General features: G+C 33.0%; 1 protein-coding gene across 1 annotated transcript in view; it reads right to left on the minus strand.

The window, feature by feature from the left end:
• LOC131849620 (putative transcription factor SOX-15) overlaps nucleotides 1–26637 on the minus strand; it is a 125904-nt gene that overhangs the window by 93322 nt on the left and 5945 nt on the right. Inside the window, exons 2-3 of the mRNA XM_059199729.1 lie at nucleotides 20748–20994; nucleotides 3290–3681 (exon numbers count right to left, since the gene is read on the minus strand). Coding sequence (XP_059055712.1) covers nucleotides 3290–3681; nucleotides 20748–20830 — 475 coding nt within the window. The 5' untranslated portion in view covers nucleotides 20831–20994. The remainder of the gene's footprint in view (nucleotides 1–3289; nucleotides 3682–20747; nucleotides 20995–26637) is intronic.

Genomic DNA, 26637 nt, shown 5'->3' on the forward strand with positions numbered 1-26637 from the left:
TTTATTATTTAGAATGCATTAGCAAAGACCTAATGTAAAAACTTGAGAACGGCTGGACCGACGAGGACTAATTTTGATTTCAAAACATTTGTAGAGCTCCAAGGAAGGTTTAAATAGTGAGAAAATATGAAGAAATTGAATGGAAAATAGTCAAAACAACAATTTCATTTTCCCATACAAACTGTTCGTACCTGTTAAACAGGATGCGTTCAGAAATTTAATGCGTAACTATACTTTAATAAACCTTTGTAATATTATTTAATTTGAAATGTTTGAAGCGATACAGTGTTCGCGTGGTCAGCTACTTTAATATTTAATAATAACAAGAATAAAATCAAATCGATCCTATTTATTCTACTACTTTCCAAAGTATTTATTTCCATTTATACTTAATTATAATGTGTGTTTATTATTGCATATTAAAAGTTAAATAATCCGTTTATATCAATTTTCATGTGGGGCTTACTAAATTGTCTATTTGGTTGACTGGTAGGCGTTTGATCTTAAGTCATCTATACATTTATAAATATACATATGTGTATTAATAAACAAATAAATGTATGATAGAGTTTGATGTAGACTGTACCATCTAGTATTACAATTATTGCGTCGCGCGCTGAGCGAGCTCACCTTCTCGGCTCTGCGACTTTCGAGAAAGTTAGTAAAAGGTCGTCATACTCGTAATTGTGAACGTCATTCAAATGAGCCTTTGTGCGGAAACAGACCAAATATTTGTAACACTCATATTTTTCAAGTAAACAAATAATTTCGAATAGCTGTTAATAAACATCGGTTTTACTAACCTCACTTAAACAAAAAATATTGTGAGTTCAAATCAAGCTGACACCAAAAACTTCTAATTGTCACATACAGCATAGTTAGTCTTCATTATGAATAATCTTAAATCTATATTGTGTCTCTTTCTACGTCTTTCATTGGAGTCTTGAACAGGGGTGCCCCTGTTTTCTTCCGTCTTCTCGTATGCTATACCTCCTTAGGAAGATGGAGTCAAGCTGGGCCAAACATTACAAAATTCGCGTCACAAACAATTCACACAATGCTATTTTGCAAGACCCAAGTTAAGTTAGCTAAAGTTTTTGTTATGGGTACTATGTAACTGATACACTACATATATTTTTACATGTAAACATAACATATTATACATAGATAATACCCAGACCGATACAAACAATTACATTCATGAATACAAATGTTTGTTCAATGCGAGGAATCGAACCCGCGACCATCGGAAGTAAGGCGGTGTGCTAAACCGCTTGACCACCGACAATGTAGTGGAGCGCATAACAACTGGCATTGACGACTGGATTGGTAAATACAAGGGGTGATTAAGCAACACGACAAATTGGGATGCAATGGCTTCTCGACCGAAATTAACATAATTATATAATTACGGAATTATATCTGGTAACGGAGCAGTCACACGAATTCGCCAGTAAAGTCTGGTTAACTGCATTTTTCTTGCGTTTTTGCTTCGGAATAACGCGTTCAAATGATGCAAGAGAACTTGCATGTGTAACGTCAGCAAATTAATTAAATATAATTGTACTCAAGGAATTTTACATCAAGATTTAGAATATAACTTTGTACGTTTATTTACATAGAATACTCGATTTAATTAGCAATTCGGATTAATAAATATGATTATAAAGTAATGGTTTTATTCAGTGAATTTGTCCGTATGTGTTGGGTTTTGGAAGGTGTGTCACACCGCTATACCATCAAATTAACCACACCTGATAGTAAGCAGGCAATATGATTCAAACATGAACGTCGTTAATACACGTCACTATGTTAATTAACGAATTGATATTTATTTATTTCTGCTACCATTACTATGTGTGTGACCACCTATAGTTAGACAGATATTTAGTCACTTCCTACTATTATTGAGTCTACACACATATTGCGACACGTGTTTCGTCTCTAAACGCAAAATAAAACTTAATAGAAAATAGCGTAACGTGTGGAGATAGTCATATTACATCTTGAAATGATGTAGTTCCGCAACGCGTTTAAGAGCCTCTTGATCATAGAAACATGTTACTTAAACATATGTATATGTTAAAGATAAATTCTCAGTTTTGATAGTGATTATTTAAAACACACAAAAATATGACAGCACTGTTATCCTTTTGTTATGCTCGAGTTTCAGTAAGTACATTTTTTACTGACCGTACTATATTTAATTAAGTTGTTAGCAGTCGCCAGGCGATGTTGATCGTTCCTTTTACGCACCAAGAATGCAATACTGATCAGAGCATAAAATGGGATTAATATATTATTATGACGACTCTACGACATTTTTCTGTTCTTTTCACACCCATTTACTCATAAAATGTAAAAAAACTCTATATGTTTTCAATAGATTGCAAAACAAGTTCATAATAGAACTGCATTAATTCAATTTAGCTTTAATTCGATCTAATTAGTTCGAGATTAGATCTATACAGAAATAAAACAATTTCATATATAATTATGAAAATCAATATGGTAGATATCGCATAATTTCTAAAAAAAATATATACAGTTTTAAAGTATTTTTTTAAATTGCAAATTTGTAATGTATCTATTTATATATACACATGTTTAATAGTTAGCATAAAAACTCAAATGAATAATCTACCCAAATCTTTATTTGACAGCAGTTCTGAAACATACCGATAAGCAACTAATTCTAGGTTATTTGAAATAAATAAATATGCAAATCGGAAGATTACCTATGCATAGTTAACGAAGTTGATCTCGACATTCGACCTATCTGTTGAACATTTGAAATTCAAATAGTCTCGGTGAAGATTAGGTACAGATTCTGCTGATTCATTTGGCTTTGTTTTTAGGACTTAGTCCTTTTTCTTTAAAAATATAATTTATGTGTATTTCGTTAGTTATATAAGCTACTGTCCAACGATGCTGGCCACGAGTTTTTTGGTAAATGTCCATGTATTAATCTAGAATATCGTCTAAACGTTAAGTACAAATTAGTCCTATAGATTTTGCGATAAAATTAAAAAATATACAACAGCTTCATAAACTTATTAAGTTTTCTATTTCGAACAAATGACGGACTTAATTTTTTCTAAAGATTAGAACAAAATTTAGTTTAGCATGTGTAACCAAGTAAATAAAAAGATGAAGAATTCATAATTGTTACATTTTAATTTCCAATGAATATTTTATTTAAGTAAGAGCTTTTTATTCCCAATAAAATAAGAAACAAATTTCAATACCCAACAATAAACTAAAATAGAAACAAAAAAATCTCACTCACCTAGCATTTTACTTAAATCGGCATTATGCAGGTCCGGATTCTCGTCAGCCAGCTTCTTTCTCTCCACCTTCGCCCATACCATGAAAGCATTCATAGGCCTCCTGATCCTCGCCTCCTTTAACGCCTTGGCTTGTCCCATTTTTGTTGTAAATGGTGCTCTAGCGTACTGTTGCGTGGAATAATCCCGTGATGCCTCATAAGGATTTCTATAATCATACTGTGCTCTGTAATCCAGGCCGTAGGGTAATGTCGACCACACCACAAGTTCTGGGGTGGTCTGGTCTTGTACCGAGTCTGTACTGTTTTCCACTGCGCCTTGCACGTATTGTTCGTAAGTGCGATGGTAGGTAGTTGGTGATTCAGCTATGCCCGCTCCCCCGGAATCCATCATACTGTTGAGAAAGAAATTATTTAATTTGTGAGGTAAAGAATAAAAAATATGTTCGCCAGTCAGGGATAACAATAATTTTACTTCAACTTCCGCATGTTGAAGTAAAAATATTTAATTGTCACTTAATACTTCACTATAAAGTCCATACTTGGCTTTCAGCTTATTATGTAAACTATGCAATATTTTAATTATATATTCACTATAACTTAGGAAATGTCTTTTAGAAGAAAGGGGAAAATTTGGTATCATATTACTTAACAAGACGCAAGTTTCTTGCTCGTTTTTCTTGTGATAAGTCTGCGTTCTGAATAAGTGGTAGAACAAAAAAATATTACTATTAAAAAGTGCTTATATTAAGAATATTTAAAAAAAATATTATTTCTATTTCGATTTTATAGCTTACTAGTTGTATTTCACGAGTGAGACACGGCCGTTCTTTCTTAATACTAATACTGTCGTCTTACTTTTAAAATCGATCAAATGTTCAGTTGAAATAGTGCTTGTTAAGTTTAATAATAAAATGTGGCAATACATTGCAAATTGATTGCATCCGCGTAGTAAAGGCTAGTGTTGCCACTTCGCAGTAACAGTCATGTCGGGTGTAGGAATTTGTAAAATCCAGTGTTGGTGTCGGTTTCCGCAGCATCGAGTTAGCGTGAACGATAGCAGGAAACATAGTAAGACGACACAGCAGACGGTAACTGTTACTGCTTATAGCTAATTAATCGGTATATGAAATAGGACCAGATACACTAGAACACTGTTGCTACGAACAGCTAGGATTTGATCAAATGTTTGCTGTTGATATTTTGTACAATGTTTGGTTGGTAATGATGATGAGGTGTCTTAAACATTTTATATTTAATAAAAAATATTTTTGCGTAGTATCTAGTTATTACCGTATATTGCTATTATAACGTTAAGTGGGTAATATAAATAATAATTTTATTAAATAAAAGCCAATAAAATAAGTAATTTTTCAATCTCAGTAATATTGTATTCTGTGTAGTATATCAGATTCTATTAAACGAATAAAATATTCTATAAGTCGTACGGAGTTGGTCGGAAATGGATCATGAAAGTGCAATTTTTTTTATAACAATTATAAAAATTAATGATTGATGAAAATATTTTTCAATCAATTACAACTAACCATATTCAGTAATATTTTCAATGATGATTTATTTGATCATGAACTTTTGAAATACAGCAAATTGTTACTGCTGTCAAGCAGCTTACTTTATAAACTGCGTTAATTGAAGGTGGGATATAACATCTTGGTCCTCCGGGATAGCAATGCAAATCGGTAGTGCTGTTCATTGTATTGGCGATGATTGTCAGCTTATTTGCCATTCTATAAAAACCCACTGTCGTCAAAGCCTTTATTGATAATGTCATGCTTATTCATAAAATACAGTGGCTACCAAATACAGGTATTCAAATTTCGTTCCGTCCAGGAAGACACGAGTACCAATACGATTGTTCCGAGCATGTAACGTGAAACAAATGAGTAATTCCAAAATTATAGGAAAGTACGGCGCCGGGAACGACGCGACACCGCAGTTTCTCAGAAGGCGGCGCGGGCGCCGTGTGGGAACCTAGTGGCATTGTTCGTATGATTTCACTTGATTCTTTCATCTCTGACATGTCAGCTATCTACTTTTGTTGAACCATACCGCAGGTTCACGATAACTGTCTTTGATGGCAACTACCGTAGCTCGGTACCGTGTCATATACGAGTGATAGCAGAAAAAGTACTCATTACTACCGGTTGAAGTGTCATGATAATTTCTTATACTGATTGCCTTTATCTATACTAATATTACAAAGTTACTATATTCCGCAATGTCTGGTTTTTTTTCGAGATAAAAGATATCCTATATCCATATCCTCGTGATTTAATCTATCTACATGCCAAATTTCACTAAGCGCCGTCTAACATTTTAGCCCTAAAAACGTGCTTTCGCATTTATAATATCAGTATGGATGGTCATAATTAATTTTATATGAATACTGGCTGCGATTTCTTCTGCTTTTCAAAAATCAAACGAAATTACAAGGAAGAGCTAGTATTTTTAGTTTTATAGGCATTTATAAAAAAACAAACTAACTGAATTAGTAAACGCGGCTTAGACATATAGATAAATCAGTTATTATCGACCAACGAGAGTAGAAAATTATAAAAGTACTAATATTGCTATTTAAAAATAAGGGCTTAATAGTTAGATGGTGAAATTTATTTCATTTTTAAATCCAAATAATAACTAAATTAAAATAAAATTTGACGAAAATACTTGCAAAAAAAAAATTTTGAGGTGGACCATTTAGGGGTACGAAAAATAAGTTATTATTCTCAGACTTACTAAGCGTTCTCTAATTACAAACACTATGACATGAGAATTGTTTTATTCGTTTTGGTAATTGTCTTCTATGCTTTGTTTAGAACCCTTAGTATAAGTTCAATATAATTAGGAACAAGATGGCGCTATGTAAACTGTCCTGGATTAAGTATTATTAATTTAATCATTTTAATTGTTGGTTACCTATGTCCTTTCAGGCATAAAATAACAATTCTCATTTAGAAATACATAATGTTAGTAGGTTACGTATAATGTCGTTGTAAAATTGGAAACGGGAATGTTAATCGGTAGTAATTTATAGTCATTGCACAAACTTTAGTTAAAATTAGGTATAATATATATAATTAATTACAGTTTAGACCTTGGTATTTTATATTTTAAACATCTCAAGAATATACAGGCGTGTTAAAATAAACACATTACTCGCCTGTGCGTATCGCAGTCGGGTAATAATGGTTTGAGCTGTCTTGCTCTGAGAGCAAGAAAAAAAAGTACTGTATTGTAATTCCTTATTAAAAGAGCAACATTAACTTTCTTGCTCGTTCCTCTTTTGCGACAGCTTCCCGAATAAGCGGTAGATTGAAAAAAAATTACGACTAATCAAATGTTAAATAATGGGTTTTCTATACTATATTAAATTCTTATGTCTAAAACATTAAGTAATTGCACTAGGTCTAAAATAAATATAAGTTTTCATTTTTTTTTTACTTTCATCACAGTGAGGCAAAGTAGATACTTATTAGTTTCTTGCCTCGCGATATCTTAATTTTTGACCCGTTCAGGTTAACAGTGCTATATTAGATATTTTTATTTTATTTGTTACTTGTTTGCCATTTCAATTACATAAAAAACTAAGAAGTTGACAGCCCACTAGATAGTGAACAGTTACCATGATATACATGAACGCCAATGGTACCACTCATGCGTTGCCATCGCTAACCGATACGCATCTCAAAGCATGCTGCTTGTACCTACTGAAATTAAGAAGAGGCATCCACGCAGACTTCATATAAAATCTATCTCAGTAAATCAAACATTTTGCTATAAATATTTTCTAAAACAAAACCACACCCCCTTTTTAGGTACAGTAATTATTTGTTCTGCAATCAAAATACATTAGGTAAGTTAACAAAACATAATAATTTCATCATCGACATAGTTCAGGATTACTAAAGATATCGACTTGTACACTATTCTATTGTTTTACGTTCATTACCATGTAAATATAAATAAAAAGTCAATACAATCAATTCTATTGGAAACACCGCATTCCGAACGGTCTATACAAAACTAATAATAATGAGAGAAAACATTTAATGTTTTCACTATTGTCTGCTATTCGTAATGCTTAGGAATCTAAATCTTTATAGGGTCAAGTGTATTATAATAAGAATATTTATAATATTATATAGCCTTCGAATTCATATATCGCCAATAAATGTATACGCATGTTGAATAATAATGATCCAAAATGCATCCTTGATGTAATCGTATAGCATAATGGTCATCGCTATAATTATAATTGTAATGGATAAGATATTATTAAAAGGGGATTTTAATTAATTGTGATAATTCAAATAATGTTCTATAACAAAAATATCATTCCATATAGCGAATTATTATAGCGAATTCACCAGGAACAACGATGATTCCCAGGAGGGAATACATTGCTAGCAATAGAACTACTCCTTATTAACATTCCTCTCACCCAAGTAACAGTGTACTTGGATTACTTATTCACTTGAAATTTGTCGTTCATAAATGTTAAAAAGGTCTTATAGTAATAACGAAATTATATTAAAATCAAAATAACTAAAATATTCTGGTGTAAATAAAAGTATATTTGATAAACAGAAATATATATTCATTGATTTGATAAATATAACTTAGAATTTGAGTTTAATTTTACGAATGAATAAATCTTACCTTTATTTATTATTATTTATGAGGTAATAAAAAAGACAAAGAAATATATGCATGTATGTTAAAATTTACAAAAAGAGCATCAAGTTTTGTTTTTACTTGTCTTCAGTTTTGTAGTAGGTGGGATGAGACAAATATTATGTACAGTACATACCTACTCCTCAACTAAAATGAGGTTGTTTTTACGTACAAACAATTCAAATAACATGTCAAATATATAAAATTACAAGTTGACTCGAAAAATATTACGGTATCATAAATAGTATTTTCATTGATACTAAAGACCTGAAGGTACCATATTGTACTTTAAACAGTTATTTCATATAAGTGAAGGTTTTCTTTCGACTGTAGAGTTCTATAATTTATATTAGTATAAAACTCTCCAAATGTGACCTAATCTGTACCGATTTTCAATATTATTTTTACTCTGTTCCGAAACAGATATAGGACAGTTTTAATTACGTTCGTGGGTCATAGTAAGTCTACACTCAACTTATAAAGAGCGCAAAACAAAGGCTGTATATTGTTTTTTTAATTAAAGGTTTTATTATTGCAGTAAAGTTTTGGCACGTTGTTCTATTTCATATTATTAAGAAGCTTACACATTATAAATAAGGTGTTAAGGCAGCAAATTAGTACCTTGGAAATTTTGACTGGGTGATTCGTATTTTCAAACATCCAGAAACAATAGGTATTGTTGACAAAACGGCCTGTCAGCGTTCGCAGGAGCACGCGAGATGTCTGAAAATTGCTCACACAAGCACTCGATTCTTTGATCAATTTGAATTGATTTGATGTCGAACAATATTTGGAAAACGTGATCGAGAATGAAGAAATCCATGTAGTTACTGTGACTCATACTGGTAAGTCTTATGTCAGGACATTCATGACAAAATTTCATTGCAATAATGAAATCTTATATTGTAAATATAAAATTATAAGGTATAGTTATAAAATTGTTTATCCTAACTGTAATAATTGCCCAGCCAAAAGTAGGAAGCCTATTACCTGAACTTTGGTGAACGACACGACAAAATGTAAGCTTAGTGGACAAGCTATATTTACTAAGCTATTTTTTGAAAATTCTTAAGTGAACGGGACATAAATGGCACTGTAGTAAGGTCTTCAAAAACAGCTAGTTTTAATATCATATATTTTCATGTTTCATATTATACTTTCACGGCTGTAATCCTAGTTAATCAGGATCATTGTCAACTAACCACGTCATGGTAAACGTAACACATATGTCTGCTAGATCCGAGTATATGTATTTTGAATTAAAAATAATACCATACTGCCAAGTATGGTATTATTTTAATAGTGTTGCATACAAAATGAACGTGAATACTGAATATAAAGATACTGTAAATGTATAGGATTACGTTCACCACAATATTGACGACAATGCCCCTGACTACTTCATGTGGGATAATAGTCATAACGGTGTATTATTAATATCATTATTATTATTTAATTCTTAATTTATTTGGTATGTATTTTTTTGCAGTATTACAGTAATATGTGCATCTAAACGCAGATCGAGTGACGCACCACTGCATCCACGATAGCACAAGATCTCTTATCAGAGATACGTTATCGCTGCACATTGCACTCTCTACATTAGCAGACATATTTGCATATGTGCATGTTTATGTTAGCCTTGTAAAGACTGCAGTGCGTTAATATTTATTATTACCTACTATAATATAGGTTTCTCAGGTTAATATATGTTTTTATATAAAATTAAATTATATATTTTAAACCACAAAAAGAAACAACTACGAATCTTAAAAGAATACAAGTCAAACTTACACCCAGGTGTAAAGATATCTAAAAATAAAAAAAACATCTATTTCTATTCAGTATCACGCAATAAAATATATAAAATTATAATTATGTTTTTGTTCCTTCTTTCCCGCGTCTTTGTGCACATGGAATTAAACTTTTTTTTATTAATATAATAAAATTCTAAAATAAAAGTAGTCCAAGTTACTCCTTGTAACATTACTTATTTGCGAATGTTCCGTCAAAATGAGTCCAGCCGTTTCAGATATTAGCAATAAATTAGAATCTTTTAACATTATTATATGTAATATTTTTTCTGATTTATGATTTTCAGATTAGCTTAATCTTAGTCATAGTGTGAATAAACTAAAATATGCGTATAGACTATAGAGTGACGAGAGAATGGATGTTCTCGAGTTAGTTTACACAACGGGTGCAGAGAAACATGCATTGTGATCGTCTTGACCGTCAACACGGCAACACAACAAGCACTACGGGGAGCCACTGCCACAACAAACAACTTCGGAGAACGCGCGTCTCACTGTTACCATCATACCGCTCAATAACGAAGCAGTTATGTACTCATACTTTTCTAAGTTCGAACGGTGATCCTACTTGCGCTAATAGTACTCGGGGTGCAATATGTACGAAAATTCTAGTACAGATACGAGACTTTTGGTCTTCGATGCGAAGTATGACGACTTTACCATCCCAGTACAAATTTATAAGAGATTTTTAAATAAGAAAAGTATTCAAATACCTACAATTTTATCAAGTTACAAAACTTTTTTTATTATTTTATCTAATGTAAAAGTAACAACCATAAAAAGTTAATGTTATTAATATATTGCCATACAGCAAATATGACAATATATAAACTACGAGAGTCAAATTAAGCCTACTTTGACAAATAAAACAATAAGACATAAGTTATAAGCTAGGCGATCCTAGATGGTATATGCTGCCAGAGCTCCTGAAGTTTTAGAATGGAATCAAAATGATTATTAACCAAAATGATTTCCAAAGACTTAGATTTTCGATTTCCTCAAAAATTGATAAGAATATTCATTGGTAAATAAACTGTTAATTACGATATACAGGAAGATATAGATAGAATATAAGGATGATTTGGATGTAAAATTAAATGTGGATAAAGAGACTTAGTACATGGATGGATAAGAGGGATGAGAAACATTTGAGTTATCGTTAGATCATAAAGGTAGATATAAATCCGCGGAATTTTGTTCATCAGGTAATTTCAACTTTCTTAACTAAAGGCTCCCCAACTTAATTAATATGCAATTGCAATGAACGTTGGTTTGCACAATTTAATTCGCAATACTAATCTCACTGATGGGAAGGTCGATGCAACTCTTTACTTTGACTGATAACAGCCTGATAACGTTATAAGTACTGATGTATGTATTTATTTATACCAGTGTACTCATCATGTTTGTATTGTAGATATTATTGTGGCTAAGAAATGATTGAGCAATGATCTGGCTTCATGACGAATTACAGTTGAAAAGATAATGAGTGGACTACTCCATCTAGAATAGCAGTCGTGAATGACGAGCCTACTCTGGAATGACTTAAAAGACAAACTGTGTCCATCACCAAACATCAGTCGAAAATGTATTTGACATATTTTTAATAAAGAAATAACCCTGGACAAATGGGCAGTGCCGGTGACAGTGTCATCTAGTCCCACGGTACGCAGATATTGTATTATGGGTACTAGACAACTGATACAAATACTTAGATTTTTATTTTTTGATACATATTATACATAGACAATACCCAGACCTATACAAACAATCATACACATGAATAAAAATGTTTGCACCATGCGATTCGAACCTGCGAACAACGGAAGTAAAGCGGTGTGCTAAACAGCTAGACTATATAGTCTGATTCGAACTCACGATCTTTGAAGTCCAAGTCGGGGTTATAAACAACAAATCCATAGCACTAGTCCATAATTAATAAGGTACAACAAAGACAAACATGAAATATCCGGTACAAATATGTCTACAAGATTGCCTTGTTTAGGATATGGTAGATAATCGTGGGGCAATGATACCTTATAAGTAACCATATAAGCCGCTAGTAGCAATACAAAATTAACTGCCAGCTACCATATAGCTATTTAAATAATTATCATCGAACAACACATAAAACTCTAATTTACATGTTCAAATTAGTCACTTAGCTTGCAAATAGCAACACATCATAATATTAATCAAGCACACCCATTCTTTATAACACACGATTGATCTTAAAGCAAAAAACAGTTCATTCATACATTTGATCAGGAAACCGGTAACTAGGGATGTGAAAATTTAATCGATTCTGAAAAAAAACCTATAAAGAGTTTAAAAAATCTAATGAATAGAAATACTGCAAAAAAATAGATGAATTAATAATTGGTTTTAATCACAGACGTATTCATTCATCAAATTTTTTTCATTCACGTGGTCTAAAAATCAGATCCAAGTGTTTACGTTAAAAAATATATCCACAGTTCAACTGGCTTAAAAATTTGGATTGTAGATAAATAATGTATCGTATAACAATTGATTATTGTTCGTTTAAAATGTTTGTTTTTCGTTAATACGGTATAAAAATAATAGATTTTTTGTATGTCAGAATATCACATCCCTAGCAGTAAGCAGCGAGCAGAGCTGGTTATTTTGAGTAATCATTATTGATGTATCGTGATAGAATATGACACAGGCTTGGTGAACCACGGATCGGTGCGCTATGGAGGAGCTACTAGAAAAACTATAAAATATTAAACAGTAAGCGGTAAGCTATATACTTGAACATGAACATCACGTTATGACGCGTTTTTTTTCGAATCTTATGCTGCTGGCTTTTACTGCTTCACCAGACAATAAGGGCCGAGTGTAAATGGTACTCCAAACCCACGAAAGGACTTATAGAACGGCAGAGGGCCAACTCCTGCCTGACGAGTACGAGTTTAGTCATAGTGCATCGCTAGGGGTCATTTTAACCTCGTCTCATTCCGTCGTAATTTCGATTGGCGTTTGAATTGAATGGGGGATCGATCGGAGAAGGATTATCATACGACACTCATGCGTTGGCATTCCAGAGGACTACAATGTCATGTCTATTATTATGTCATTTGATATCTTCTAATAGATAAACTTGAAATATATTTAAGCAGTTTTGAATTCTTTCACTTATAAAAGTTACATTAGGCGATACAGTTTTTGGCTGTTAAGAAATAGAGATCTCTCTATACAACTGGCGTGCATGCGCAAGACGAGTGCTGAATGCGAAAGAAGCAAGAATTGTGTGTAAGAACAGAAGCTAATTACACTCTGTTCTAAAGGATCTGGCGAGAAAATACATAGATTGGATTGAAACATAATCATACCACATCCATTATTTTCATAGATACATTTAGTTATTAAAGCCGTATTCCTGGGCTTACCCACTGCCAAACTTTCTAATTTGCGCTTGTCTACTTATGATTAGGCTGACGGTGCGCGCGCGCTGGTCCGCTCAGCGCTGTCAGTAACTAAAATGTATGTGATACTGGTATCATTGACTCGTATGTCCGACTAACTGTACATTGTCTAGACTTTTTATCTCACTGTTATTAGTGTACAACTTTGAAAACTAAATAATGATATATATTTGACAGTCTCGTAACATGCATATTATACTTATCCTGAGTGTGGTTCAGATTTGAAAGTGGGATTTAGTGACCAGCCACGATTACAATGTCAATATTAGAGTAGAAATAATGTTATATGTTTATAATTAATATATTTAAAACTATTGGATCTATTTAAAGAAATATTTCACCATTAGAATGCCATATTGTCTCTAAGTAACATACGCTACATATATTTATTACTAGAAGAAATTAGAGATCCCAACTAAAACTTCAATAAAGTAACTCTTTGTAAAAAAATGCAACAAATGTCTTTCACGGCATACGCTGCTGAAATGACTACTCGTGTGAAGCCAGGACCACTCTCTACTAGATTAAATAAAAGTGAATGAACATTAATGAAGAGGATGAAAATGCCCTCGTACTGATCGTCGAAAATCTCGTAATTAACTTACATTTCGTAATACAAAGATACTCGTATATCAACCGACATCCCTGGTCTTGGCATCAGGGATCACATACCCGTCCGTGCACTCAGTGCTTAAAAATGGGTAAAATGTTGTATATCGAATATAGACACAATTTAGGAATTTAATATTTAAGGATGAGTGGATATAGTTGCAAGGGACACGTTAGAGTACGAGGTCTCTGAGGACGATGTCTAGGGACAGGATAAAATGACAGTGAAGAAGGAGAAGCCCATCCCACCATCATTTGGGATTTATAGTTTGGAAGAGAGAGACAGAAGTTTCAGTTAGTAGAATATCCATCAGTAAGGGGTAACACTTATTAACAAATGTTTAAGACTACTGCAATGCTGTCTGCCGCAGCTAGCATTTACAACTTCACCGGACAATAGGAGGTGATTGCAGATGGCACTCCAAACCAGCTGAAGGCCTTATGGAGCGGCTGAAGGCGAGCTCCCGCCTGAAGGATACGAACAAATGGTGTGTAAATATAATCCAACGCAAAATTGTTTAATAATAAATCTGATATTTAATTTCTAAATGTGTCACCAGTACCTTCATGTAACGGTATTTTTTAAACACCCATCAATACCTAATTATCATTCTATTGAGTCGGTACCTACGTGTACCGTCAGTAACGAGTTATTAGCCGGTGTTTTGTCAAACGATAAAGATTGTTTTTCATGTGATTAGAATGGCAAACAAATTGACAGTTCATCTTCAAAAGTCGTAACAGTCACCTATAGATGAATAGCATCATTCAGTGGTGTCCTTTCTTGTATTGCCATTCATGTAGATTAAGAAGTCATGTTGTAGTACCTTACAATTTCACTGTCATATTTCAACCATTAATTCCAGATTACACAGGCAAACTATCAATCTGCGAGATTAGATAAGACATATATATATATATATATAGAACCACCAAACGTACCTTTATAAAAATTCTACAGAGTAACATCTTTAAGGAAATTTAAGATAAGTTTTGAAATTCTATTAAAATGAAATTTACCGAATTAAACTTTGTACAAAATCATTAACATAGGAACTATCTCTGTCTGACCTAATTCAGTCGCTGTATGACGTGTTTGTACTGAGTTAAGGTACTGAAATTACAGAGTACGACGCCACAATAAACATTGTAGTACTCTGGAATGACGCATCAGTAGGACGAGCGTCACATGATAACGTGATGTCCGTAGTGCTATTCATGTGTAAGAGCACTAAATGATCCGCACAACTTGGTCTGCATCACACTCGACGTTATATTTCGCCTATTTTATTTGTACATAATATCTTTTTACATTATAGCTGAGGTGTTATTCTGATGGATAAGTTACTGTAAAGTTTCATTAAAATCCGTTCAGTAGTTTTTGTAATAAGGAGTAACATACATGCATACATCCATCCACACTCACAAACTCACTTTCACGTTTCTAATATTAGTAAGATTGTTATCACTTAGCGTCGGATAGACCGTAAGCTTAATTTTATCTTCGAACTATTGTCAAAGTATTACACTTGTCTTGTATATTGTCAGTATAAGTAACAAGGCAAAGTATAGTAGTAGAACGGCGCGTTGCAAGCGCTCGCGAAAACAATAAAAAAGACACAGTTACTAATACAATTTAGTTTAATACAGGATCGTGCCCTGACCACCGCCAGCCGGCCATAACTCCATTTTGCGACAAAACAAAAAACAGATTTGCAAACGTAAAGAAATTGAAAGGTACCGGCGAGCGAGATGCTATCGCGAAATTATTTCCAATTTCACCGTTTTGCGTCTCCGTTCGGAAACGTTCGGCTGCTATTTTTTTAATTTTTATTTTTTTTAATTTTATTTCGAGCGATGGCCGTCGCGCTGCGCCCACTCCCATAAATTATAGTTCGGTAGCTCTCCTAAAGGGGTTTCGGATTTTTTATTTTTGTTTAGCCCTTTGAAGAATTTATGTCCCCGTCTTACTTAGTAGCGGCCAGCCGACTTGTCTGCGCTCGGCGACTCGAAGAAATGTTTTCTGCTTGCTGCAGATATGTGACTACTCGCGAGCTATCATTTGCGAGTAAACTCAATATTTTTATGCGTTTAAATATGCTTTGACTGTTTTTACGAGTGCATGTTCCATGTTTAAATACTGTAATTCGAACTTCAAAATGTGTTTTTTAATTGTTATTATTATAATTATACGTACATTACCACAAAATGAAGGAATTCATAATTAATATAAAATACTTATATTACCTTCCTGCCTTATTACATTAGAATTTTGATAATAGTTGTTTCCATTTTTTATTTGCTACCTATTTAAGTTTATTTTAATTAAAAGTCTAAGCTTTTTTTATTTTCATGTGTGTACCTATTATTTTAAAATGATACATAGGTGCTATTTATATGCTCTATTGACTTATCATAGTAAGATCTTTAGTTGCACAGAATCCATACTAATATTATGAATACAAAACTGTGTCTGCCTTTGTATGTTTGTTGTCTTTTCACTACTAAAAGGCTGCACGGGTCTTACCAAAATGTTAAGTGAACATACGATTGTTACAAGAGGACTTAGCTGCTTTCTTTTTTTAAGATAAAATATAGTCTATGTCCAGGGTATATTTTAGCTTAAAAAACCAGCCCAAGTCGCGAGTCACTACGATAGATCTCGCTATTTATTTATTTATATATATACAACAACAAAATAATATTGAAGTTAGTAGATATCCTGGACCGAGAAAATTATAAACTCGCAACCAAAATAACCTCTCGAAAATATTTATAAGAAACAAATCGGATTCCTGATACTGGCAATTGGAATAGTTTTCAGTTGTTTTTTACCCCGTCTCATGTTCGAGAACCTCTAACGGTATCCACAAGACATAACTTGGAAACGGACCTCGGACTTTTTGTGCTATTTTTCTGTTGACCTTACCCGGTCGCATTCGTTACGAATCTAAATTTTTAATCGTTTGTTTCCTTTGCCTTATTTCCTTTTTTAAATATTGAAATATTATCTATGACTTTCAGTAACAATCGTTTTTGCCTCTAAAAGGAAGATATGAAAACAAATACGAACGGTATCACTAAGTTATTTTCTAATTTTACATTATAAAATAATAGGAAATACATACCTACTAAATAATAATAATTATAAATGCATTTAAATTAGTCATCAAGTTCACGTGCATTTTTTTAATAAAAGCAGTGTCATGTCGCTAATATTGGTACGTACAACTTATCCTCACTTATGATTATTCTAAGAAAGTAATCAAGCCAGTACATGGTTAATTATCCCCTGGAAATGTGAAGCGGCCTTATTAATTATCTTAAATGTACTTTTATCGACGCCGTGAGATTATTACAAAAAACTTATATTGGAAAGTCTAATTACATTCAGCGCTGGCCAAAATTAAAAAGAAAATCGCAGAGCAAGAATCCCGCCTATTTTTAAAAATGGAACCCGACGATGATTCGACTAATTAATAAACCAATCACGTACAGTCGAGACGCGGCGTCGAGGTGCGGCGGACGTGCGGGCGCGGGGGATGAACGCTCCGATATTCGAATACTATATTTTTTCTGCACTTAAAGCATCGCAATGTAACTTGTAATTGGCCTGACGGCAAGACAGCGATTTTAGTATCGTATTAATAATTGATGAATTATGACTAGATTGCGTAAAAATTTGCACTGCACACTTAAAACAGAATTTAATATTGTGCCGCGAGCCTGATATGATAACCATCATATTATCTTCTACTATCTATTAATAATATGGCGACAGAAAAAACGAAGTCAGCCTCAGTAGTTAATCTTGTCACAACGTAATAAAAAGTACAATACTACGTCTCCGATCAGCTTCTTGGAACGTTATTATGAATGTACGGATTATTATGACACAGCATTAAGATTTCAATATTGATTGAATTACCATGAATAGGTCTACATTATTAACAAAAAATTATCATACTGACGCCGATATTAAGTGAAAAAGATTTGGGGTATGTGGAAAAAATAAATCATTTATCACATAAATGCATTCCCTGTTGTGTCTTTGCGCAGCGTGACTGCAAAAACTAGTTGAATAATAAATGCGTCGGTTGGCAGCATTGGGACCCGAGGGAAACCGAAGCAAGTCGAAGGAGGGCGAAGATTAGCGAGCGAGTGCTTTTTGTTTGCATCAATCGATGCGCTCGCGCATTCGCACGATGAATAATTCAAAAATTGACATGAAATGGCGTATGGTTCTTTTTTTAAATGAAAGGTGCCCGATTGAGGACTGTAACCGCCTGACGAATTCATTGGTCAACGGCTTTTTGCGTTTGGTAATTGCTGTATTTACTTTATAGATTATGAAATTAATGAAGTCGTCTGCGTCGGTACCTCACTCTTACCTATTTCAGCCGCCAAACGGCTTGGTTTGTGCGCTATTTCCGTTGAAAGATGAGATAAAGCAGTAATCATAGGATACCTATGGAGGCATAACATCTTAGTCGCATACGTGGCAACACATAAGTGGTATCACGTGTGTCACATGATAACGTGTTGTCCGAGGTCCATGTATATAGACGACAGCCATTGCAGTCGGATAAAAATAAACTATTAGTCTTCAACTATTTTCTATAATAATTATGAAACTACTAATAAAGATCCATAATAGATTTACAATATATGTAGTAATATAAAAAGAAAGTGAGATCGCATTTCGTTATGAGGACAGTAGACTCTGGAACCACTGCATCAATTTCAGAAATTCTTTGGCCGTTTGAAACAACTTTATTCCAAATTGACATAATATGTAAATATGTACAAAACTTATAAAATTGGGGCACTCCACTCGTATTTAATTACTTTATATATCAAATTAATAAAGTAAGGGACTGTTATTTGCTTCTAACAAAGACGAAACGCGCAAAAATCGTTACAAAGAACAAAATGATAAGCAGACATATCTTTAGATTATTATCTGAGCAAGATTTACCTTTAGACATATTTTAATTAAATTTCTTTAGGTTTTTTGTTGTAAATGACAATTTATTATTTAAAAATGTAAATAATTCGAATAATGTTGTTAATGATGCTAAGGAGAACTTGTGCCGATTTCCGAGTATAAATAATCTTGTCATCTGAATTCTGTTTGCGATTGAGCAAAGATACTTTCGTGTACTTTTTGGATAAATGGCTTCATCGTTCACTATACTACGCCATGACTTATGGTTATGACGGCTTTTTACGTAGTTCACTGTCACATGGAGATAATTTCATTAATTTTAAATAGCTCGTTACCAATTCGAATTTTAATACTCGCTACGAAATGAAGACGTTGCCACATATATAATGAAAAACTTTAAAAAATGAACAATTAATTAGTTAACGTATATATTAAATCTGTTATTTTTTTATTTCTTTTAAAATTCAGGTCCTTTGTACAAACTAAAAGTACATGCCAGTCTCATTGTACCCTAAAACTAATTACTACATTACCTCTCCAGTGATCAAATTGCCCTAGCCGTAATATCTGAAAAATCAGTTTTTTTGTAGTAATAATTTCGGTTATACTTTACGTAGTGTAATTACAGTATAAGAAGAATTACATCATAGTCGTCTGGCAATGGCAGATGGCAATGCATGTGTCACGCGAGTCACATGATAACGTGATGTTCATAGTGCCTTTTATACTATAAAGGTGACGTTTACCACTTACCATCAGGTGGACATTCTTGTTTACCAATACAATTACATAAAAATAACCTCAAACATTGTGAGTGAAATAAAATTTTTTTGGGAAAATATACTTATTTTTTTAATTTTAACGGCGATTTCCTGAAACATTTTTTTATTGTTATTCAGTTTCTTGTAGAGCGTGCATTCTATAAGTGGTATACGTCATACGATTAGCAATATAAGGACATGACCGTTATGACGGCAAGCGTTGTCGTCTGTTGACCACAAAAGTTTACGTTCAAATGTATTTACGTATAATATAAAATAATATAAACCCAGCTATTTATGTATTAACGCTATGTCACAAATTTATTATCAGAATTACGTACTATAGTATTACGTCAGTATATTAATGTAATATTATAAACGCGAAAGTTTGTAAGGATGGATGTTTGTTACTCTTTCACGCAAAAACTACTGAACGGATTTTGATGAAGCTTATGCATCAGAATAACACACAGGCATTTATTTTATATTGAAAGTTAACGCGAGTGAAATCGCTGGTACATCTAGTTATTACCATATTATTGTCACAGAAATAATCTTTATATTTTTTTTAACTTTTGCCTTATCGTTTTTTGGTAATTGGAAGTCAAGGAAACCCACCTAATTTTAAGCCATATATATATAGTCAGTACTATGACTATCATGTTATCATGTGATACACATAGGTTGCAGTGGCAAGAACTAAGATGTCTAGAGTACCTGAGAATATTATGCTTCTTATCCTATAATTTCATTAATCTGCATCCGACAACCGAATGACAGCTTACAAAGCCAGCTGCTTGACAGCTGAAACAGGCGAGTCTGAAGTACCCACGCAGGCTACTGCCTATAAGGGGGAACTCTTATACTGTCATTAATAGATATTTTGCGTCTAACGTTTGTGAAAACACAAAACTTTAAAAAAAAGTAGAAAATCTTCTGGATATCCCATTTGTTATTTCATAGTAAAAGAAAATATTAACATTGATGTAGATTTAGTAATGATAACACGTAAACATTAGTAAATATATTGTTTATGATACAAAAAATTTAAAAACTTAATTAGAGCCTCTTTTCCTTTGCTTTTTTTTAAATTAATAAAAACGAATGTTTTTATTTATTTAAAAAAAAAAGCAAAGAAAAAGAGGCTCTAATTAATTTATATTTTTCTATCTTTTTGTAACTTACTTGTACGGAGAAAACGACATATTGCTATCAACACAGGTCTGGTCTTCTACTGCTCCGTTAGTCGTCAGCATCAGGGTGTTCATTCGTGCGTGTGACGTTACAAGACAAGCGATCGATTTATCAGTTTATGATTAATCGATTTTAACTCGAACAACACTAGTTTAACGTGGTCCATTCGTGTCGCGTCACGATGACGCAGTGCCACATTATGCACGTCACATCACTAGTTGTCCTGTTTGGCGCATATCTGTAAAAAGAAAAAAAAAATAACATAATCGTATTATATAGGTAAAGTATCTATATTTCTTTATTAGTTATAATGGAATTGTGCAGCTGTCTGTGCTAACCATTTATGCTGGCGGGGCACCAGTGGAGGAGGATGAGCCTTGCTCATCGTCAGGTCAGTTAGCCTATATTTTACGTTGGTTTCCAAAGGTGCGTGGAATAGAATTGAATAGAAAATGCGTTTGATATTTCTACGAATAGGGCGATAAATCTAAGATGAAATAAGAATAATTTTAATAAATAGGTATCTACGAGACATGGGTAATGACAAATTTACGGAAAAAAGAGTGCACTGCGAAACCTTTACTGTCGTGGTTTTATACTGATTGTCGGAAACTGTACCTATAAATAAAAGCCGTCCATTGTAAAAATAGTTTGACATACAGTTTCTTCATGTAATTACATATAGGAAAAATAGTTATAAAAGCTATTTTCATATATATCGTATATATGGAATTGCTGGTGTAAATACGTTGCTATCTAAGTATTATATGCTTCAGACAATGGTGTAGGTACACCTAAAACCATCGATAACAATCACAAGGCAAAATTCAACAAATTACAGTTTTCTCATTTCTAACGACTAAAATCTAAACAGCATATGTATCTAACCGTTAGGTACATAAGTTGGTATTAAGCTAATTAGAAAAAAAAAATTGATATATATATATAACATTTTGTATTAATAAAGGATGATCTCTGAATCCGATTGCAATTTTTTAATGCTGTCTTCAAGTTCCGTACTAAGTTTCATAACAAAAATTCTGTTTGTTATGAAATTTATCTTTTTGTAAAATATTGCATACTGATAATGTCATTTACCTATATAGTATTTTAAAACTACTAAACACAATATTTAATTAATAATATTCGACGAATTGGATGCCAAATCGCGTTGTGACTCTATTAGTGAATGAACAATGTTAAACCATTCTCTATTACCATAGGGAATGGTTAGATATTGTTAACTGTCAGTAATGGATGACCCTAATGCTAACAATGATACACGACATGTCGATCCTAGAGACAAAAATAGTTAATTCCTGGTTAATTCGCCATAATTAGATAATTAACCTGACTTGATGATGATTGACTGATTGATGCCAATCCTATCATCTTCCACTGGTGCCAGCCAGCTAATACCATTTATGCAACCATGTTCAATGGAAGTCCTTCCGGGCTTGGAGTGCCATCTGCACCCGCCACCTATCGTCCGGTGAAGCTGTAAAGGCAGTTGCGGCCAACAGCATTAGAGTAGTTCGAAAAAAAATCCATTCCATTGTCTCCCATAAGAAAAAAAAAACATTCTCCATGAATAAAAATAATAAGGTTTGTGGTAAAATAAAAATTTATTATGACAAACCAAGTAATGTTTTTAATACTCATACAAAAAACATCTTCATTCTAATCTAACAACGGGTACTGAACTCAACTGCATCAGATTTGACGCAGATAGCGATGCGTGTTTATTCGATCGAACCGGCTCGGCGGCCATATTGAATCTGATTGACAGCTGTCAATGTTGGCGGCACGGTGACGCGTCGCCGCGCCTCATCTACGGTACACGAAACACAACTAATTCCTTTTTTAAAAATTTATGTTTTTTTTGTTTATGTCATAGTTGAATAGACTACAAAAATATTATGTACGCAGAAAAACATTTTTTTAACAGGTATATTTGTCTGTAAATTTGGCTAGGAATATTATATCTTATAAGAGACATCTTTGATGAAAATAACATATCAAGCTGCCTAGCCAGAGAGGTAATATTAATAAAATTAGGATTATGGGAGTAACCCGTGCTGTAGCCTATACCTAATATACTAGCTGAGCCTGCGATTTCGTATCCATGCAGCGATGTGTTCGGAATAACAATAGCTTATAACTTGTTTGTTTGTAAACCTATTGCAATAAAATAAATATAAAATATTAAGTGAAGTTTACTACGTCCGTTAATAAAAATGAGATATATTATTATATAACGACTAGTGTAGTTTTCACTTTTATAATACGTATCTATAATAATTAAATATAGGGATTTAATAATAAATTTAATTGTAACATGATTTAACTGTTAACTAATTGTATACCTAATTGTAAAGTCTATTGAGTTGTGTATATACGAGCCGTTTCGGAGATTAACGTGCTAAACGCAAGACAAACAAACAACATTTCTAACAAGCATTGTTTAGTTAGTTTTACAATATTACATTGGAATTACCTATAATAGATTTTTCATATATGTTCCATGTATATTTTCACTATATGTTAAGAATAGATAATCTGTGGAGTTATAAGACAAGAGGAAAAACGCCTAGTACTTGTAATTCATTAAGTATTGTAATAAATTTGTTTTATAGCTACTTGTGACGTCACTGATGCACGTGACGGCGTCCCTGTAGGGACACTTAGGTATGTCATTATATCTTACTAATATGACTATGATTATGCATTCTATAGATCATTGGAAAAGTATATTATCACTAAGTAAATGTGTGTAAAATGTAGATTTTTTTATATTTGACAGTCGATATATTGAAATTATTATAGGAGTGTTCAGGTTAGGAGACCGACTTAGGTAATTTTTTTTTCAAACTATTTTGATGTTCTTCGTCGCAGCAGGCCTATAAAACTTTACCGATAGGGTGTGCGAGTGCAGATGACACTCTAAACCCGCAAAGGGGGCTTAATGTAGAACAAAATGGTTAGTTAATAAAATAAATAATTAGCACATCAATAGTTATGGTCCCTTAAACAGCAACACTACAATATTTATTACTATTCCAATTACAACTATAAAAAAAAACGATGATAAATAAATAAGCCTGGACAACTCAATGTACCCTGTCAGGTTGACCTCCACGTGGTTCTGGAAACCAACGTGATAAACTCCTAGTGAAGTTGTCACAAAGCGCTGACAGACCTAACCTAATGCTCATTTATCACCCTCCACTGGTGCCCCGCCAGTGTAAAGCGTTGGCGCAGGCGGTTGTATCTATTAACATCTATCATCCATAAAGAAAAGGACAACTCACACAGCGCCATCTAAACCCAGACCGATATAAACAATCATACTCATGAATACTAATGTTTGCATCGTGCGAGGAATCGAACGCGTGACCATCGAGAGTAAGGAGATGTGCTATACTGCCAGACTATTGAACCCGTCATAATCAAAAAGACATGTTTGCAACTCTTTTCCATGCCCATTTCGAAATTACGCAGCAATTTTGAGTTGGCAATTCATTAGTCACAAATTGGTCAGTCGAAACACGTTTTGACATTTTTGACACTGTCAACCTACTTTCTGCCATCATCGAGTTGTATCGATTAAATCTTGTAACCGATATTTATCGATAACCATGCTGTCTCACCACGCAAGTCAAGCAATGTCGATGACAATCTAGAACTTACAGCGTGTTATGAGTGCACGGTTAATTTAGAAGTAATAGTATTGCCTAGCTAGACTTTGTTCAAAGTCGTTTGCCTGACTACCTCTGTCTTACCCATTTCTGCTTTGTAAGCTGTTTTGTGGTTCAAGATAAGACAATGAAACTACAGGGTACAGAGGCATGACACCTTATTCCTCTGGAATGGAAAAGCACGAGTTGTATCACAGGCGTCATATAATAACGTGATTTTTATGGTTCTGGGTCTAGATACCGTTTAATCTATAGGCCCTATGGGGAAGGGGATTATTGATAATGGAGACTTGTTGCTCATTGTGAGCAATGATAGCAAAATATCGTCTGAAGTCGACCTTCATGCGGGCTCTTTCAGAAATCTTTGTGATAAATTACAGTTATATTTCTTAGTTACAAGTTGTAATTCTTGGTGAATTTCCCACTATCAGTTAAGGTGTTTTTAAATTATATAGAATAGAAATCAACTATTCTATTCTGACTTCATTTATTCCTATAATCCATTATCATCCACAACCAATTTAAAGGTACTAATAATTTAAAATAAAGGATTTGTTGTTCGTTTGTTACAGTAAGCTCAAAAAAGATTTACAGATTTAATAAAAATCATACACGGGTAGTTGATTCCCGTATCAGCGTATTCGCTGACGCTACGCTAGCGGTAGCGTCGTTAGATATACATATAAAAAAGTAAAAAGGATTTTTCTATTTCGATCTAAAATGTTAATTCTTCAAACCTAAGTTTTGACATCCCTGACAATAATTACCAAGCTGAAGTACAAGTACAAGTAGATATCGTTCTTATTATAACATTTCATGTTTTGGTTGAACGTGCAGTTGATATAAAAAACATCCGAGTCGTGGGATACCCGGTGTGTGTGTAAATGAAGAGAAGGGAGGGGAGATGGTAGCTACTGTTATGATATAAAGTTCATTAATATTAACAGTCATTGATCAACTGTGAGATCGAACAAGTAATGTAACATATGATTCATACAAGAAACTAAGTGAAAGAAATAGTGGTCACCCAGTAGTCGAAATAATATATTTAAGCTGAATTTAAAAAAAATATATCTCTATGTATATAAACTACAAGCATATGAAATATATATGAACGTAGAAACGTTCACACAATTTTCACAAATGCTTCACGTATTAACCTAGTCATTATATTAAAGACAACACAAACTGACGCCACATTGTGAAACTAACGCATTTAGGGACATTTTGTAACGACGAAATTTGGAGGGAAATAATTGAGAGTTATCAGCAGCTTTTGGTATCCGTATACGCCTAAAAAAACAAGAATACCATCGTTTTGAACAACTCGAGTATCTCGTATTGAAAAAGTGAATCCGTTGTAGATTAAATACTTAAAAAGAGTGGTCATAATCTGCGTATATGTTTTTTCAAAATCCGAATTTTGGGGGATTTTGGACAAAATTAGAGAGGAATATCAAATAATAATTTTATAACACCGCTTGCAGATAATATATTATAATCGACACCAGAACCTATAAAAATTCATAGAAATATATAGAAAGTAAATTAGAATAATTTTTTTAATGTTACATTACATCCAACGCTGGAAAATAAAAAAAAATTTTCAAAAACTTCTATATCAAGAAACAATAATTAGGTACTTCAATCTATATCTGTATTACTTAATTCTTGAAAAATACTACCGCGGGAAATTTAACATATTATAGCAAAAGACAAAAATATAGTAAGTTCATTAAACTCCAGTAAATATTTAAAAATACATGCTTCCTAAAAATGTAAAACGTTAACTCTAAAAATTTGAATTGACTTGCCGTATTCTTTTATCTAACAGTATAAAGGAGTCTGGTTGTTTCGTTTGTATTTTTATCTGCTTACTCCTAAACCACGCAATGGATTCTGATATGATCTTCACTATCACTTTAAAAATTTCTTTCGGATTATCTACCTGTAACACTTACAGATAGCCCTTCGTCACATACACTACATCTGTACGAAGTAAAGGTAAATAATTTTAAAAACTATATATCAACTTTATTTACGTTTCCCGATGGTGGCCCTAACGAACCAAACATGGATAAGCTCCTATGGATTTCAAATGAGATACAACGTATTAATAAAACATATTAAGTCATATAAAACCTACAACAAATATAACTCGCCGTCTTCGTTGATCTAGAACA

This window comes from Achroia grisella, unplaced genomic scaffold (genome assembly GCF_030625045.1).
Source record: "Achroia grisella isolate CSIRO2021 unplaced genomic scaffold, CSIRO_AGI_Agris_v1 utg660, whole genome shotgun sequence".
Taxonomy (NCBI): domain Eukaryota; kingdom Metazoa; phylum Arthropoda; class Insecta; order Lepidoptera; family Pyralidae; genus Achroia; species Achroia grisella.